Source organism: Sinocyclocheilus rhinocerous, unplaced genomic scaffold, assembly GCF_001515625.1.
Source record: "Sinocyclocheilus rhinocerous isolate Xijiao unplaced genomic scaffold, SAMN03320098_v1.1 scaffold1022, whole genome shotgun sequence".
NCBI lineage: Eukaryota > Metazoa > Chordata > Actinopteri > Cypriniformes > Cyprinidae > Sinocyclocheilus > Sinocyclocheilus rhinocerous.
Genome location: NW_015656677.1, coordinates 513,783 through 531,450, shown reverse-complemented (window position 1 = coordinate 531,450; position 17,668 = coordinate 513,783). Strand labels below are relative to the sequence as shown.

Sequence of the window (17,668 nt, the reverse complement as noted above, 5' to 3'; positions counted from 1 at the left end):
ACTGACTTTGATGAGACCTTGCTTCTATTAACAAACAAGAAGCCATAATAAAGAATGCATTTTCTTTCTTGAATTAATTGATTATAATTTTACTTGAATATATATATTTTTTCTCTGCACTGGCGTAAATTTTTTATTTATTTATTTAGAGAGCGCGAGAGAGAACGCGCACGCAAGAGAGAGAGAGAGAGAGAGAGAGAGCGCTCGTGCTATTTAAAATGACGTCACACATTTAATGGTATTCATTTAACTGACGAGTAAAATATACCATAACTAGCAGTTAAAAAGTCGAAAAATCATTGTTCGTGTAAATACTAGACATCTGTACTGGAAAAGACAGTCAGTCAGTTGCAGGACAATTTAATGAGTTTCATGAAAGCCGCAGTTTTTGAGGAAAACGAACATTTCCCTCAGACTGTTCTAGTAATAGCCTATAATTAGATTTTATATTTAACGTTACTTTTTTCATATTTTTAAATGTCATTGATATTGGTAATGGTTTACGTTTTAAAAGTAAGTGAAAAGTAGGCTACTTACCACAGGAAAACTCGCAGCTGACGTCTGGCGGTTCACTCAGAGGGGAAGTCCGTTATGCGCCCACCCGACACAAGCCTCAGTTTATTTAACCTCTGCCAGGTTATTGCGCGGGCTTTGCGCGCGAATAAAATGTAAATTTTGTGGGGTGTAAGCAAAGTTTATATATTTTATTTTTTAATCATTTTAAAAATATATTTCACCAACCACACTTGTGCTTACCCAGACATTAAATTGAGAATGCAGATTCATGTTTTTCATCAGCAGAACAATTTACAGTAGCACTACTGCTTTTGAGCAAACAGTAAATACCGCAGATTCCCATATACAGTAAATTACTGTAAATGGCATAAAAATACCCATGATGCAGTGCATATTACAGTAGTTAACCGTAAAACACATATATGGTAGTTTACTGGGCTTTTTTGCGGTACGTAACTGTTAAATTACAGCAAAGTCTAACAGTGTAAGTTCTTTGCCAGACATTTTTTCGCATGCAATGCAACAGAAACAAGGAACATTAGGTATGACACAGTATATATGGATTTAACATGAGAGTAAATAATTAAACAGAAAGCATTAGAAAAGCAGCAGTGGATCAGCTGATTATTCATCTTACATGATATTGCATTCAATCAGAAATATCTTATATATTTAAATATTGACTTTCGGTGGAAGTCTATCAAGTGGTCTATCAACTATGGGGTGACGATGTGGTGCAGTAGGAGAAATGAAGCCTAGGATCTCATTTATAAATCGCAAATTTGATCAGATTTAATCCTAAAGTTAATTGATTTGATCCTATGTTTAAAATGGCACACAAAACAGGAATTATAAAGGCAGCAAGTTATGTATTTTTATGCGCAGGCCAATGGAAAAGTATGTGTACATGTACCATTGAAGGCCAGTGCATGCTGACTCGATTTACGGTAATACAACATTGATTGGCTGACCAGCATTTCAAAAGTCCAGCAATACTGGAACATTTCACGTTTTATATAAATGCGCTTGTCAGTGTTTGTGGCATTCCAGACAGCATGCCACTCTGTGTGTTGTTCTGCAACATGCAACGGTTGATCATGCTTTGGCTTTGTATGAAATTATTTTCATTTGTAGAGTGAAATATAGACATAGAAATATAGTCTTAATGCATAACAGGGTCTCTTTACAGTAAATGCAAATACCTTGCTAACCCAGAACCAGGGACAGTTACTGAAAAGGTAGATATTTATTGAATAGTTTACTGTGCTTCATACTGCGCAACTACTGTATGTTTCATTTGAAATGATAACACAAATAGTATTTCTCCCCACCAAGGTTTGCATAAGCATTGCTTAAACTCAAACACAGCTATAGGACATTAAACATTTCCTTGATTAAAAGATAGAATCCCATGGTAATGCATAATAGGTTCCACCTTGTGATCTCTAATTACATTCTTCCAAAGAAATCTAATATTCACTATAAAAGATCAAGTGCTGACAGGTAGCTCCCATTAGCTCTTGAGGATGGTTGTTCTCTCCATGGGGGCTGTGAGGATGTCCCAGATGTGCATGCTGAGATGGGTCGTCCTACTGATGGGGCTGCAGTCGGTACAAGCAGGTTAGCTGACTAAAAAATTAGATCAGTTCTGTTCTCATCTCGCAATACTAAAAATGATTGTAAATGTGTATCTCTGTTTTTTATGTTTATAGACTATATGGGAAATCAAATGAAAGGCATAACAGATTCTGTAGTGGACTTCATGACAACAGCAGCTGGTAAATATTTCCTTTTTATGTGTTGTGTGTAACTTACAGGTATTAATTAGGGGAGTCAATGTAATGACTTTTTTATTGATTGTAGTGCTGGGGAAAGTAGCACATTCATTTCTTGGATAAATTTAGGGGAACGTGTGTATTTATTAGACTAATAATAAAAGTTTAAAAGGCACCATTACACAAATATTATTTAAAAGTCAGTAAACTACATGTTTAGTCCACATTAATTTGGTTTACTTTGTTAATTGCACCTAACATAATTAAACATTTAGCCCCAGTACTAATTGGATTGATTAAAGTAATTAAAATGTTATAATTATTTTAAAAATAATAATAATTAACACATATCTTGACATCTCAATTTTTTTTAAATAAATATTTTAATGGACCTACACATTGTCTTGTACAATAAATGCCTTCATTTTGTCTTAAAAACATGATTCAACTCTTCCTCGTCTTCTTTTTAAGTGTTCCCTCCCAGCATGAAAACTGTGATGGTAACTAGAGGTATGAAGTCATAGCTTTTTTTTCATAATTCAAACTGCTTTTTCAGTGCTAGATACGGATATATTATTAATATCTATTCTCTCTCTTGGTTTAGCAGAACCAAATCCTGATCATCAGTCCACGATCTGCAGCACATGGGGAAATTTCCACTTCAAGACCTTCGATGGTCATTTCTTTCAAGTGCCAGACACATGCAACCACATTCTGGCGGTGATGTGTCACAGCAGAACATCTGATTTTAACATCCAAATGCAAAGAGAGACTGTAAATGGCTCAATCATTTTCAGCAAAATCATAATAAATCTGCAGGGGACAGTCATTGAACTCACCAACAATGACATCATCATGGACGGAGAAGTGTGAGTTTATTTTTATTCACTTAAGACTGCATAGCAGTCGTCATTTACTCCCGACATCTGAGCCGCTGAACTCGCAGTGGATTACATTTGTTTTTGAAGGGAATGCGCCCCCGATCTACATAAATGCGTCTATGTTCGCACGAATCATTCGTGATCCAGCTTCACCTACTGAAGAAGTGAGTGTAAGGTTTTTTTAACGAATCTTTGCAAATCGCCTTTCCTAATAATGTGCTAATTAGCAAGTTTCACTATGAATGCGGCTAAAGTAAACAGTCCCTCAGAGAGCAGCTAGGAAGAGAGGGGCGGGGTCAGCAGAACTCATTAACATTTATGTGGTAAGCCAGCAGAATTAGCCCACCATTGCAGTACTTTATAGCAGAGAATTTCAGTATTTTTTTAAGGCATCATATCATTTTAATATTTCACTTTAATACTCCTCAGCTGTGGCAAGTCATTATGTTGACATGGTAGACATACCTAATACAGTTGCACGTTGCACACATTCATTGTTGGTTTCCATAACAGAATACAAGTGCCCAAGTCACAAAGTGTACAAGGCATGTGGACCTAAAACAGAAAAAACCTGCAGTACAAGGTAATGGTCTAATCTCTAGTCATGACATAACATCATCTTTGTGTGGAGTAAATGTAATACTGAATGCTCCAGATATTACGCTATGTAACAGTCTTCTATTGCATTTAAATACCAGATACAATGATGAGTTTGTGGAGAACAATTGCCAAGGCAAAAATTGTCAAAAAACATTCATGGAAGGTTGTTTCTGTCCTGACAACACATATCTAGTTAGTTCAACGATAGATAAATGTACACCTAACTGCGGTAAGAAATGTTACTTCATTTACTCTTTGTTAGATAAATGCTCTGATGACATTCTTTTGTTGATTTTGTATCAATCCCTCATTGTAGATTGCATTGGCCCTGATGGATTACCTAGATTGGTATGTCTCTATTCTGAATGACATTTTCCTTCAAAAGCAACATGAAATGTAGGATTGTGGTTTTAGTAACTTCTTTGTTAAGTAAATAGGGTCCTACTCCATCATAGGATTGAACATGCAGACTTGTGTTCATGACCAAAACTAACTAGCATTTACTAACTTTCACTAATGATCTTCTTCTTTTGTAGCCTGGGCAAACATGGACCTTTAACTGTACCAAATACCACTGCTCCAATGAGAGCTTTGGTATTGTGAAAGAACCTATTATGTGTCCTACCATAAAACCATGTGGCCATGATTACAAATCAACAATTAAAAGCTGCTGTCCAACCTGTGGTTAGTCAAAATGAAAAAAGTTTTTAAGTAATTATGATTGAATGTATAAAACTTGTAAGTACTTCTGACATAGTACGTCATAATAAAGAAGATAAATAATTTGAACCAGACAACCACTTGCAAGGCATTTAGACAGCTTGATAACAAAAATAATCTAGTTTGATGATGATCCACCTTTTTTGCTGTTTTATCTCTACCCATTTAGTGTGTGATCTCGAGCTGTGTTTTCAAAAGAAATGTGATGTGGGATTTGAATTAGCAGCAACTATGACCAATAATAGTTGCTGTCCACCCTGTGGTAAGTCTCAGATATATTTCTCCTTCGTCTTCATTTAGACCAGTAGCATGAGTAATAGTTCACATATCATTGCTGTTACAAACTTATAAATCAAATTCAATGGATATTTTATATTTTTTTTATTAAAATAACAAGTAAAAACTGCATTTACTGAATTAAATTAGTAAGCAGTTTCTAATATTATTTATTTTTCTGACCAGTGCGCAAAGAAGTCTGTGTGTACAATAACACTGAATACAAGGTGAGATGCTAGGTTCATTTGTTTACTCTAATTACATATGATAGGAAAAGCCTGGAATTTTAAAAGGACACTAAGGCAAACACCACTGTTAAATGTAATGCCATATTTTCCTGTGTTGTAATTTTTAATTTGTCAGTTCTACCACGTTTGTCTGCATTTGAAGAGCTTTGGCCTTTTATTATATTTATTTTTAATTTTTTGGTCATTGAAAAAAAAGTCATGAGGGGTTGGCTTGTTGGGTTCACATTCCTAACTTGTTTTTTCTCTCTAGCCTGGAGTTCAAATCCCTGTGGATCCTTGTGAGGAATGTTACTGTGAAATGAATAGAACGACTCAACTGCATGATGTGAAATGTGGTACTAAAGTCTTTCCATCTTGCCCTCCGGTAATAATTAAAGTTTTAGTTTGGAAGCTTTATATTATAAAGTCCAACCATATATAAACAAGTCACTGTACATCACACATTTCGCTATACTGTCTGCATAGCCTCTCTCAAGGAGAGACTGTTGTTAATACCATCTCATTTAGAGAATGTCCTGTAGGCCTACCTCTTCACACACCTGTCATCTCTGTCCTCTCTGCTCACCTTCTCTTACACAATTGGTTCACAATCCTGGTTTTGGATGTCTTCTTTATTTCACACACCCATTTCCTGGTCCTTAGAAACAAGATTGAGAATCACTGTTTATCACTTCTTGCTCTTTCCTCAACCCCTTCCTCAAGGTAGAGTAATAATCTTAGTGGAAAATGCAGAAAATTGATTATTAATACGGTAAACTCGTTTTTGCACCTCAAGGGCTTTGAACATGTGAAACAAGAAGGAGAGTGCTGTGGAATGTGTGTACCAAACATGTGTAATTACATAGCAGACAACAAAACATATCATCTCCAGGTATATTCGAAAACATTATTCATTTCTTCTATCAGTTTACCAAAGAAAGAATCTGCTCTGTTATTCAGTCCTTGTGAAATCTGTCTTTTGTTAGGTTGGAGAAGCCCTCGGTGACAAATGTGAAAACGTTACCTGTCGTAAAGTTGATGGCTCATTAGTGGTTGAGAAGACAAAACCAGAATGCTCGTCCTCGTCACTTGCCTGTGGTCGTGTGAGTAGAATCACTAGCTTAAACTCCACACAACATACTTGTTTTCTTTGTATTTCGTATGGCTGTTGCTTTCTGAAGTATTATGATGATGATTTTATAGTAGTGATGATGTGTTCTTGTTTACCAGTGACACTGTGGCTCACTGACCAATGACGTTCATCCTGATTCTCCTTACTGATTTAGTTGACACTGATGCCACTTTCAATCTTGTCACATTTAGCTGTACTCTCTGTGCAGCCTCTCATAGGGCTCCAGACTGCGACTAAAATGGGCACAAATGCAAATAAAAAAAAGAATTCCAAATTTGTGACAACAGTGTAAAATCGAACAATCTAATCTGTCACAGGAGTATTTACTTGCTATACAATAGTACATTTTATTATAGTAATAATATGTATTATAGGCAGCTAGCGTTATGTGATAATGCTTAACATTTGAAACTATGCAATACATGCATTACACATCTTACCTTTGTGGATTTAAGACAAATTGGAGGTTATCTTAACTTTAAGAACTTATTTACGATGATTTCAAAGAGCGTTCTTTTCAAGAATTTGAATTATTCTTGTGAGTTCGACCTTGGTTCTTTTTAGAGTCTGTCAAAATTAGTGAATTATTCAAACTTGTTTTTGCACTTCAAGGGGTTTGAATATCTGAAACAAAAAGGAGAGTGCTGTGGATCATGTAAACAAAGAGTCTGTATTTATGATGCTCCAGACAACACCAGACATTTTCTCAAGGTATTTTTGAAAATATTCTTAAGCTTTTCTTCAATCTTTGAGTTCACTAGACAACGAATCTGCTCTATTCTTCAGTCCTCATATAGTCTGTCTGTCTTTTTGTTTAGGACCAAGAGGTTTACAAGTTCAGATGTACGACTGCTACCTGCCGTGAAGTGAATGGCACATTTGTGATGATGGAGAGCATTAAAAAATGCCCTGAATTTAATCCAGAGGACTGTGAGCCTGTAAGTAAAAATGATAGTTTTTCACTATTTAAATATGTACTTTTAGTATAAAAATGTGCAAAATGTTTTGGAAAATTGGGTAAATGTTTTGAGAGACATGACCATATGTTGAGAAATGTGTAAATGTTTTCTTTTCTATTATTTGCGTTTTTACAGGGAACATTACAATTTGACTCAGATGGATGTTGCCAGATCTGTAAGCTATTCTTTATACAAAACATCCGGACACAATTTAAAATTATTATTTTTTTAAATGGGTTCATTCACCTGTATTGTTTATGTAGATCATTTAACAAATGTTAAATTGTTATAATATAATAGGCACTACTTAAAATGCAGTGCGTGTTTTGCTCTTGAGAGTCAGTCACAAGCTTACCTGCCTCTATTGTGTCAGGTAAGTCCAGGAACTGTGTTCTTGAGAAGAACGTCACCCGTCTGCGTGTTGATAATTGCACTTCCATCGAGGATGTAGAAGTTACATCCTGCACTGGCCACTGTGACACCAAATCAATGTGAGAATATGAGCACACCTATTGATCACAAACATAGTCAATAACTTTAGGAAATGTTAGGAAACTTTAAAGGAAACGTGCTACTTTTTATGCCACTGTATGTTAATGTTATGTTAGATTAGTTTATCTAACATATCTAACAGTTCCCACAACAAAAAGAAATAATGCTTTAAAACAGTACTGCGAAACCACATAGAAATATGCCAATGAAAAGTGGGGGGAACTGACTTCAAACATGCTGCTGAAAGGTCTCCAAACAAAAACGGCTCAGGAAAGTGAACTTAGCTCTGGGAAAATCTCTAAACATCATTGGTTAGCAATAACCATTTTGGTTTGATATTTTGTCATCTCTCCAATAAAATGAATATATTTTTAAGTGTGCCTTAGGCATCCAAACCTTTTTGGGTATATTAGGATAGCATATCCAACTATTCTACACTCATCTGACTGATGTTTGCTTGGAAACCTGCACAGGTATTCAATGAACACAAAGGCTATGATACACAGCTGTTCCTGTTGCAAGGAGGAGAACGTCGACCATCAAAATGTGACGCTGAAGTGTGCCGACAACAGTGAGATTGTTCGTGACTACGTGCACATAAAGAGCTGCAAATGCACTTCTACTGAGTGTGTAGACCAGAAGACCTCTGGCTAAAAGACTAATATAAAAGACTACTGCTGATTTAAACATAATTAAATGTCATATTAAAAAAAAAACATTTTAAAAAATATAACCAAAATGATTTAAGCTGATTACTGTAGTTTATTAATAGCTAAAATTACTTAAGCAAATATTGCACCATTTATTTTTTCTTTGTGGTTTAATCTATGGATATGGTTAACTCTGAGCATAATCTGTTTAGTTTTCTCTCAAAGGGGATTCTGGCCATTTCTTTCATTCTTTACAAAGTTTGGTAATGCATGATATTGTAACAGTTTTCCTGTTACTTATGTACCAGAAATCCTCTTTGAGCACTATTGTCCCTACTCACCTGAGCATTAGGGGGCGCTCTGGTAAAGTAATGCATGAATTTACCTATTTAAGGTAGCAAAGAAGGAGTAATGGCAGGAAGTTAATTCTCTATCTTCTTTGGAGAAGCTTACCTCATGGTGGTTTGAGACTTTGTACCCTGTATGAGGAACTTTATAGTTCTAAGCTCATCCGTAAGTAATTGTTTATGGTATTTTGTTTTGTTAACAATAAGTGTTTGTAGCACATGGTTATGGTTTGTTTAAATGTTTGTCTACAGAGGGTTTGTGTTCTGAGCCTATATGGATTATTTGGTGGCTTAAACATCTGAGAAGCCTGGAACTAGGAGAGCTGACTGCTTAAAAGCAACGCTGGACTTCAAATATCTCTTTGCTAGTTGATCTTTGCTGGGGAATCATCTGGTCATTCAAGTACTGTTTTTTTTACACTTCATGTTTCAACAAAGATTGTGCTCTCACTTTATACCCTCTACCACAAAGACTGAGCAAAGTATATGGGTCTAAGTGACTACAAGCTAGGGGCTCTGTTTTGGGATACTGGACTGGTTTTATGCTCTGGTCCTAACTGTTGAACTCACAATTGTGTGTCATATTGAATTTGTATGTGCTTGGTAATTATATTTAATACACCTGACTCATGAGTAGGATTGGTCTGTTTGGTCCCTCATTTCGTGTAGCATTTGCACAAAAGACAAAGGTATATGTGTTACAATATAATATTGTACTTTTCCTTCCAATTAAATGAATTATAATCAATAAAGCATAATACAGAGCATCAATTGCAATCTTCTGGATTTGATTTAAAAGAAAAAATTCGAATACCCAGAAAAGTACCAACTTGCGTGCACTTAAAATAAAACCAAGCACCAAATGCCTTACAAGTACTCACAAATTGTGAGCTGGAAGTAATTTAGAGTGTTCATTCTCTACTTAAGATAAAACGTAAGATTTCCATTTTAATTGTGTGCCTATTGTCTTCATGTTGAATTACTGAACACTTTTGCAGCTATTGAGGTTAGGGGCAGGTTTGGTGGTATGGTTAGATTTAAGCGGTAGAGGTAGGGTCAACAGTATAATTATAATATATATATAACTACAGAATTATTACAGATGGAATTACAGGATGGGATTTTTAAGTGCAATTGAAAAAGCATATTTTAGAATGTAATTTATTTCTTTGATGCAAAACTGAATTTTCAGTAGCCATTATTCCAGTGTTCAGTGTCACATGATCCTTCAGATTATTCTAATAAGACATCTCTTACGTATTCTTTCTTTGCGCGTAATGCAAAAGAAGCAAGAAATATTAGGCATGAAACAGGGTGTGGATTTTAGATGGCATAAATAAGCAACAGTGGATCAGCTGGTTGTTCCAGTTATCTCATATTGTACTCTATAGGAAATATATTTGAATATTGACTTTCGATGGAAGTCTAACAACCACGGAATGACTCTATGGTGTATGGGTTTGATCCTGTCTTAAAGTGGAAAAAAACCAAACAGGATTTCTAAAGTCTGAAAAAGGCAACCTATTACTATCAATTTGTTGAGTTAACTCAACTAATAACTGACAGCTTAAATACTTCATGTGTTTGTTTATCTAATGTGTAATAGGCAGTCTATTGAATCTAAAATTTCTTGTCAAGACAACTAAAGATTGTTAGCATTTAGCAATGCAAGGAGCTGTTGTTACAAACCCCACTATATAACATGGACATTATTTCCTTTTCAAACTACAGACAAACATATTACCCTAAAATATATTAAATCCAGCTGTTGCAATGAGCTGTGCATATACCTCAACACACATCTCAAACACAGTGATGATCAACAAATGTTAATTTAGTAAAAATATGAACTCTTAACCATATGACAGCTAACAGCAGTGTATTTTAAGCCAGTAAATGATGAAATGTTTTATTTATCTTATATATAACATTTGAGGAAGTTATTTTGCATGTTTGAGTAAGACATTCTGCCATATATGAGAGCCAGATGCATTTTGGAAGCCTTGCGGCCTAGCTGACTATGTAGGCCACATGGCCTAGGTGACTGTGATAATGCATAAAAAGTATAAGGGAAGCACATGATACAGCACAAGAGATGGAACAAAAGGAAATGGTGCGAGAATGAATAATGTGTATCTGATGTGCAAAGCTCTTTAAAATCTTGACAGCTCATTGAAAAAAAAAATCCTGAATGTATATGCCTCTGGGACCTTTGGTCATCTAGAGAGGGTTAAATAACAAAACAAAAAAAATCCACAATTAAAATTAAGCCAAGGAAACTAATAAATAATTGTAGAAAGTACCAGGAATAACACACCAAAAAAATCGTCAATACGCTCATTGGACAGTGACTGATAACAAAATTGTATAAAGAATTGTCTGGACTTAGACAGATTCAGATGGTCAGCTGGCATGTCGGCTTTGTTTCTTCCAATAAAGTCTTATTTGGTCTTCTGGAACTCCGGCTTTGACTATTTTTTGCAAGACTTTGACTATTTTCTACATTACATGTTCTGTGAAGCAATGATCATTTTTTAATAAGTTATGACATTTTTTAAGCTGCAATGCATGCTGGCAATTTGCCCAAAATTGTTTGTTCAGATGAGTCAATTTGGAAAGTTGGGACAACATTTGGACAAGTTTGAACAAATACTTGAGTATCCAAGTATGATCGACAAAACAGCTATTAGAAACATAAACATGTTTATGTTCAGTTCACATAATACAATAAATTGACTCCTACTAAGTGAATTTAATTAACCTATTAACTAAAACTAAAACTATCTTTGTTCAGGCTACTTTTTTACATTTGGTAGAACTTATTGCAAGTGGAAGTATTGCACCTTTTTATATGTACACGGGGTAGTGGGGGAGTCTTTTGAAAGCATTTGAAAGATTTTTCTAAATTTTAAAACAGATTATTGTAGTGCACTAAAAAAAGAAAATACTATTTCAATATTTCTACTTAAATATTTTAATTCAGTATGTTACTTGCTGTGTCTTTGTGATTAATTATTAAAATAGGTGGAGCAAAAATAGACAAAATAATATATTAAATAATAATGCTTTAATAATAAATAATGGCCTAAATGTACAATAAATGCAAATTTATCCTGCTAGCCCATCAAGCATTAACTAAATAGATATTAGTTTAACTTTGCATTATACTGTGCAACTTCTCTAGAAAATAGTTGTCTCCCCACCATCAAGACTCACATCCTTGTTTAGTTTGAGTTTTGTCAGTTTAAATGCAGTTTTGTCCATGACAAAGTGTTTAGTCTTAAACAGCTATAGGCCAATAAACATTTATTTAAAATTCTATGGTACTGTATATTCTGGGCTCCTCCTTCTGATCACAAATTACATCCTTACAAAGAAAACTAGCATTCACTATAAGAAGACAAGTTTTGGCAGGTAGCTCACATTAGCTCTTGAGGATGGTTGTTCTCTCCATGGGGGCTGTGAGGATGTCCCAGATGTGGATGCTGAGATGGGTCGTCCTACTGGTGGGGCAACAGCTGATACAAGCAGGTTAGAAAAAAAAAAAAGATTAGTTACTGCAAGAAACGCTCACAGTATTAGCTACACAACATGACTGTATATGTCTTTCTCTGTGTAAAGGCTTTATGGAGGATTATGGAGTAATGGGAGATTCTAGTGACTTGACTATGTGGCCAACAACAACAGCAACATCAGGTAAACATATTGTGTTTAAGGATTATGAGATGTACCAATCACATTGATTCACAAAGAAACTATGAAGTTACAAAATTATTTACAGATTTCAAGTAAAACTGGTGCTTTATGTATGTTTAAGGTATGGAAGCTTATTTTGGCCATGGGATAAAAGAATGAAAAAGGTCATTGCAACTCACAATTCAGGCATTTTTATCACAATTGCAAGTTTATATTTCACAATTCTGATGAATTGATGAGAACAAAAGTCAGTTTATATCTCGCAGTTCTCACTTTCTCTCAGAATTGTGAATTGTTTATTCTAGGAAAAAAAGTCTAAATTATGAGATAAAAAGTTGCAATTACCTTTTTTTTTTTTATCCTGTGGCAGAAACGTGGACCTAACGCATTAAATTCATGGGCAAAATTTTATTTTTAAAAAGTGCTTGGGATAATTGTGACAGACACGTCACATAAATAGAAGTAATGTAAAGACTAAAATAATTAATAAGCAAACTAAAACCAACAAACAAGAGTAAACAACTTTTCTTTTCACGAGTGGATATTATTCTATAAACTTCATAAAACATCTCAAAGGATAGAAAAGTTTAAGCAAAACCATGCTCAATACATAACATACTATACAGTATGTGAACACTGGAGTAAGTCTTTGCATTCTCTTTTAGGCTATTCTGTTCCAGTTCGTGCCAGTAACCATGTCAACAACATCTGTAGCATGTGGGGAAACTTCCACTTCAAAACATTCGATGGGGACTTTTATCAGTTCCCAGGCATGTGCGAGTATAACCTGGTGTCTGACTGCCAAAGCCTCATTTGCCAGTTCTCAGTTCACGTGAAGAGAACAGAACACAGCACTGGCCCAAACATCAGCAGAGTCCTGGTTACCATCAATGACATCACCGTCGAAATCACCGCAAACCAGGTCATGGTCAATGGAGAAAAGTAAGATTCAGGGGAACTGAAGTGCTGCTTGCTTCCTCCCACAGCAAACACAAAATAGATAAAGATGTAAATTAGTTTTCATTTGAATCTTTTCTTTTATTTAGTAAATTGCTGCCCGTGCACGTCGCAGGGATTCTTGTGGAAGAGAACACAATTTACATAAGACTCCATTCAAAAATGGGCATCACTGTCATGTGGAACAAAGAGGATGCAGTCATGGTGAGTCATTTTTGCCTGTCAGTTTTAGAATACAAGGAAAGGAAAGGACATGTGGCCAAGTATGGTTTGGTTTGTGCTCTGCATTTAACCCATCCAAGTGCACACACACAGCAGTGAGTAGTGAACAAACACGCACACACACACACACACACACACACACACACTGTGAACACACACCTGGAACAACGGGCAGCCAATGCTGCGGCACCCGGGGAGCAGTTGGGGGTTCGGTGCCTTGCTCAAGGGTCTCACCTCAGTCATGGTATTGAGGGTGGAAGAGAGCGCTGGATATTCACTCCCCCCACCTACAATCCCAGCCAGACCTGAGACTCAAACCCGCGACCTTCGGTTTACAAGTCCGACTCTCTATCCATTAGGCCATGACTGCCCCCAACATTTTTTTTTGTACAAATCAGTTAGTCTAATCAGTCATCTGACACCAAAATGAATAACGTTAACCCGGCATTTATAAATACAGAATTTAGTGTAAACTAGTCAAATGAACTGTAGATATTTATAATTCATACAGTATCTTATGATGGATTAATGGTAAGTAGATATTGGCCAGTAATATGTGCACTGAACTGGAAGCAAATACTGATACAACTATACAGTAGGCCTAACCTTAAAATAATATTAAGTCTGACCGTTAATGCCATGATGCTGGGGTTGTTGAAAAGCTGTCTTTCCCTGTGGTGCTGTTGTAGGTGGAGTTGGACTCCAAATTTTCAAATCACACATGTGGATTGTGTGGCGATTTCAATGGGGCTCCACTTTATAATGAGTTTATTCAATCAGGTGAGTTGATTGACTATAATTGAATGACTTCTGCCATATTTCATCATAATTTTGTAATTACAGACAAGACTTGTGTATTGCTAATTTCATATATCTCCAAGAAGGTCAAGTGTCTTTGTTTAATCCATGTCTTATCTTATTCAATAAAGAATTAGGATATGAACGAGAGGTAGGCTACATTGAGTTTGGGAACAAGCACAAAGTTCCCAACCCAATGGTGGATTGCAAAAATCCCTCTGAAGAAGATGATGAGCAGAATTTAGTAGACCAGTCTGAAAAACATGTAAGTTGCAAAAGCTATCTGTATGGGTCGGTGGACCTCTAAGGATAAGGGTTAAAAACACACTGTACCTGTATCACTACAGCGGGCAGATTGTGAAGACCTTTTGAAAGATGCAGACTGGTTCTCCTGTATCAAGATTTTGAACCCTGAGCCGTATATCAAGGCCTGTATGAATGATATGTGCTTGTATCAGCCTGAAGATACTGACAACTCCACGCTCTGTGCGACTTTGTCTGAATATTCACGTCAGTGTTCCCACTCTGGGGGAACTCCGCCGACCTGGAGAAGGGCTGACTTCTGCGGTAATAACTACCACTGAGCTCTGGTGGATGTCCCATGATTCTTCTCTCTTGAGCTTTTCATTTGCTTTTATTTCTTGTTCTTTTGAATTATTCATTAATTGCCATTGTAAAGACTGTATGTCTTCCTATGAATCCCTATGCAGCTGTGGCATGCCCCTACAATATGGTACATTCTGAAAGTGGCTGCCCCTGTATGGACACATGCTTGCACAAAGACACAAACACACTGTGTGAGCAACACAACATCGACGGCTGCTTCTGCCCACCAGGTCATTCCCTAATTCATAATATTTAATTGAATTTTAGTGCCATCATTTACAGAATTTTATTTAATGTGGCTGATTTGTTTAAGAACCATATATAGAATAAATGTTGATTTTATAGTACAATCACTAAGACACATTTCATAAAATGATATGTGATATATAAAATTATAAAGTTTTTCTCAAAACGCAGTTTTAAAACTAAAAAAAGTACTGTTTAGGAACTGTATTTGATGAAATCTCAAACATGGGCTGCATCCCGGTGGAAGAGTGTCAGTGTAAGCATGACCGCGTCTACAGCACAGGAGAGGTTCTTCACAAACATAACGAGGAATGGTAATAAAACACATTTCACTCTGTTCTCCTTTTACATGTCTTTAATTAACCAATTAACTAAAACATGCTCTACACCACATTGTTACATTGTAATGTAACTGTAGTCCTAAAGCTTGTTGTTTACGGTGTCTGTTTGTAATTGTATTGCATAACTCAGCATATGTAAGGAGGGAAACTGGATCTGTACAAGTATTCCCGGCCCTGGCCTGTGCGCAGCAGAAGAAGGATCTCACTTCACCACCTTTGACGGGAATGAATTCACTTTCCATGGAGACTGCAACTATGTGCTCTCAAAAGTGTGTTTTAGTTGCTAACTACACCTTATTTAATTAAGTAAAGACATTTACACTTGAATTTAGAATTTGTTTGTATTCATTCATGTCATGACATTTTAATTAACACTACAAATAATATATGAAATTCTTAATAATGAATTCTACACTCTGTAAACTCCATGTGTGTTTGTAGGACTTTGAGCAGTCAAAGTTCATCATACTGGGTCAGATTGTTCCTTGTGTTAGCCTTAATACTGACACCTGCTTGAAATCTATAGAAGTGATATTTAACAGTGACAAAAACCATGTGAGTACATTCCTTCGCACACAAAAAATCTTATTGATTTGACTTTTTTCTTGCTTGTAATGGAAGTAATATCACCGTTTCTAACAGTTAATAAATTACTCAGCATATGTACATACAGTGACACTATGTCTTTCTTCATTAGCGTCTAGTGATTAAAGCTGACGGTACAGTTGAACACAATGCAATAGTTTCACTTCCTTACATGACAGGTAAGAGAGAGGAGCTCTGTATTTGAAGCTTGTGTTGAAGCTTGTTTGTGAAGGCTGATATTTTTGTGAAGCATTTTTCACCCTCTTCGACTGTTTTCTCTCAGCTGACTTCACGGTGTTCATGCCGTCATCGTTTCACATCATGCTTCAGACCACATTTGGGCTGCAGGTGCAGGTACAGCTGGTGCCTCTTATGCAGGCGTACATCACCGTGGACCAAAGCTTCCAGGGCAAGACTTGTGGTGAGAACTTTCAAAAAACAACATATGAAATCTTGAATTTGAATTAAGCAGTGAATACATCACATGACCAGTGATGTGCCTTATAGCCTTGAACACTGGGGGTCTTTTTATTTAAAGTGTAATAATATTTAAAATGTAATATGCGCAGGACTTTGTGGAAATTTTAACAAAGTGCTGTCAGATGATCTGGAGACCCCTCAGGGAGTGGTGGAGGGTACAGCGGTTTCCTTTGCAAACGCCTGGAAGGCGCAGTCCAACTGCCCCGACCGTACTGAGAGACTGGACGACCCCTGTTCCTACAGCAGTGACAGCGGTGAGAGACTTTTTGCATAGATGGCAGACCATTTACTTTGTGTTATACTTGTATAGGATGGGTTAGCTCGTGTACTTATAACACCATATGTTACGATGCCTTTAGAGCACTTTGCTGAGCACTGGTGTTCCCAGATGAAGAAAAAGGAGAGCCTTTTTGCCCAATGTCACGCCAGTGTCAATCCAGACAGCTACTACAAAGTATGACTAATTTTCCAAATTGTAATGAACGTTAACCTGCTTTCCACAGCATGCAGTGACACAACGTGTCTATGTGCTTTCAGAGATGCAAATACTCCAGCTGTACCTGTGAGAAGAGTGAGGACTGTCTGTGTACGGTGTTCTCCTCGTATGCCCGGGCCTGTGCAGCTAAAGGAATAATCCTCCAAGGCTGGAGAGAAATCGTGTGTGGTAAGATGGCCGAAAGCAGATTCTTTTGCTAGACAGATATACGTGCATCATCTAAGCTTAAAAGGGGTCGTTCACTGGGTTTTTTCTAGGCTTGATTGTCGGAGCTGTTGCTGTAGTTGTGAACAGGGGCGCTGAGAAATAGGCGATGGGCTCTGATTGGTTAGCTAGCCCAGTGTGTTGTGATTGGCTAAACCACCTCTAGTGCGCGTCTAAACGTCCCGCCCTTAAACCTCAGCGGCATGTGCTCCGGTTGTATTGTAAACAACGACATCGTTAATATCGCTTATCATTTTGAGCCCGACTGAGAAGCAGAGGATATTATTGAAGAGGATCGTGCAGAACCTGTGCAAGCACGGCTTTTAATGGTAGTCCTATGTTTTTTGTTTGTTGTTGTCTCATACTTTTAGATACGCTGTTGTAAATGCTACTGCTTATGTTAGCTTTTAATATACGGTTTTATCCAGATTAAAGCTTTAATACAGTACGGCAACTGCACAC

At 36.5% G+C, this 17,668-nt stretch overlaps 2 protein-coding genes across 2 annotated transcripts in view; both read left to right on the top strand.

Moving 5' to 3' along the window:
* Positions 1-2,042: 2,042 nt before the first annotated feature.
* LOC107720756 (intestinal mucin-like protein) lies at positions 2,043-8,274 on the top strand. The gene is made up of 16 exons (XM_016528581.1): positions 2,043-2,136; positions 2,229-2,294; positions 3,686-3,755; positions 3,871-4,001; positions 4,089-4,120; positions 4,309-4,456; positions 4,662-4,754; positions 4,955-4,995; positions 5,267-5,380; positions 5,792-5,887; positions 5,982-6,098; positions 6,740-6,838; positions 6,946-7,065; positions 7,222-7,261; positions 7,460-7,577; positions 8,052-8,274. The coding sequence occupies exons 1-16, from the start codon at positions 2,043-2,045 to the stop codon at positions 8,230-8,232; spliced, it is 1,560 nt and encodes a 519-aa protein (XP_016384067.1). The 3' UTR covers positions 8,233-8,274.
* A 3,738-nt stretch (positions 8,275-12,012) lies between these two features.
* The window catches only part of LOC107720755 (mucin-2-like), a 15,708-nt gene continuing 10,052 nt past the window's right edge, over positions 12,013-17,668 (top strand). The window contains exons 1-16 of the mRNA XM_016528580.1: positions 12,013-12,106; positions 12,197-12,271; positions 12,937-13,213; positions 13,318-13,432; positions 14,140-14,230; positions 14,386-14,513; positions 14,596-14,815; positions 14,959-15,084; positions 15,300-15,414; positions 15,572-15,710; positions 15,883-15,996; positions 16,139-16,205; positions 16,310-16,447; positions 16,596-16,760; positions 16,866-16,960; positions 17,044-17,170. Coding sequence (XP_016384066.1) covers positions 12,013-12,106; positions 12,197-12,271; positions 12,937-13,213; positions 13,318-13,432; positions 14,140-14,230; positions 14,386-14,513; positions 14,596-14,815; positions 14,959-15,084; positions 15,300-15,414; positions 15,572-15,710; positions 15,883-15,996; positions 16,139-16,205; positions 16,310-16,447; positions 16,596-16,760; positions 16,866-16,960; positions 17,044-17,170 — 2,086 coding nt within the window. The remainder of the gene's footprint in view (positions 12,107-12,196; positions 12,272-12,936; positions 13,214-13,317; positions 13,433-14,139; positions 14,231-14,385; positions 14,514-14,595; positions 14,816-14,958; positions 15,085-15,299; positions 15,415-15,571; positions 15,711-15,882; positions 15,997-16,138; positions 16,206-16,309; positions 16,448-16,595; positions 16,761-16,865; positions 16,961-17,043; positions 17,171-17,668) is intronic.

What these genes read in the sequence shown, in the direction of transcription:
- LOC107720756 (XM_016528581.1), top strand. Translation starts at nt 2,043, where the DNA reads ATGGTTGTTCTCTCCATGGGGGCTGTGAGGATGTCCCAGATGTGCATG. An exon ending in CTTCATGACAACAGCAGCTG is followed by an intron (nt 2,295 to 3,685) that starts GTAAATATTTCC and finishes TTTCCATAACAG; the next exon opens with AATACAAGTGCCCAAGTCAC. An exon ending in AAGCTGCTGTCCAACCTGTG is followed by an intron (nt 4,457 to 4,661) that starts GTTAGTCAAAAT and finishes CTACCCATTTAG; the next exon opens with TGTGTGATCTCGAGCTGTGT.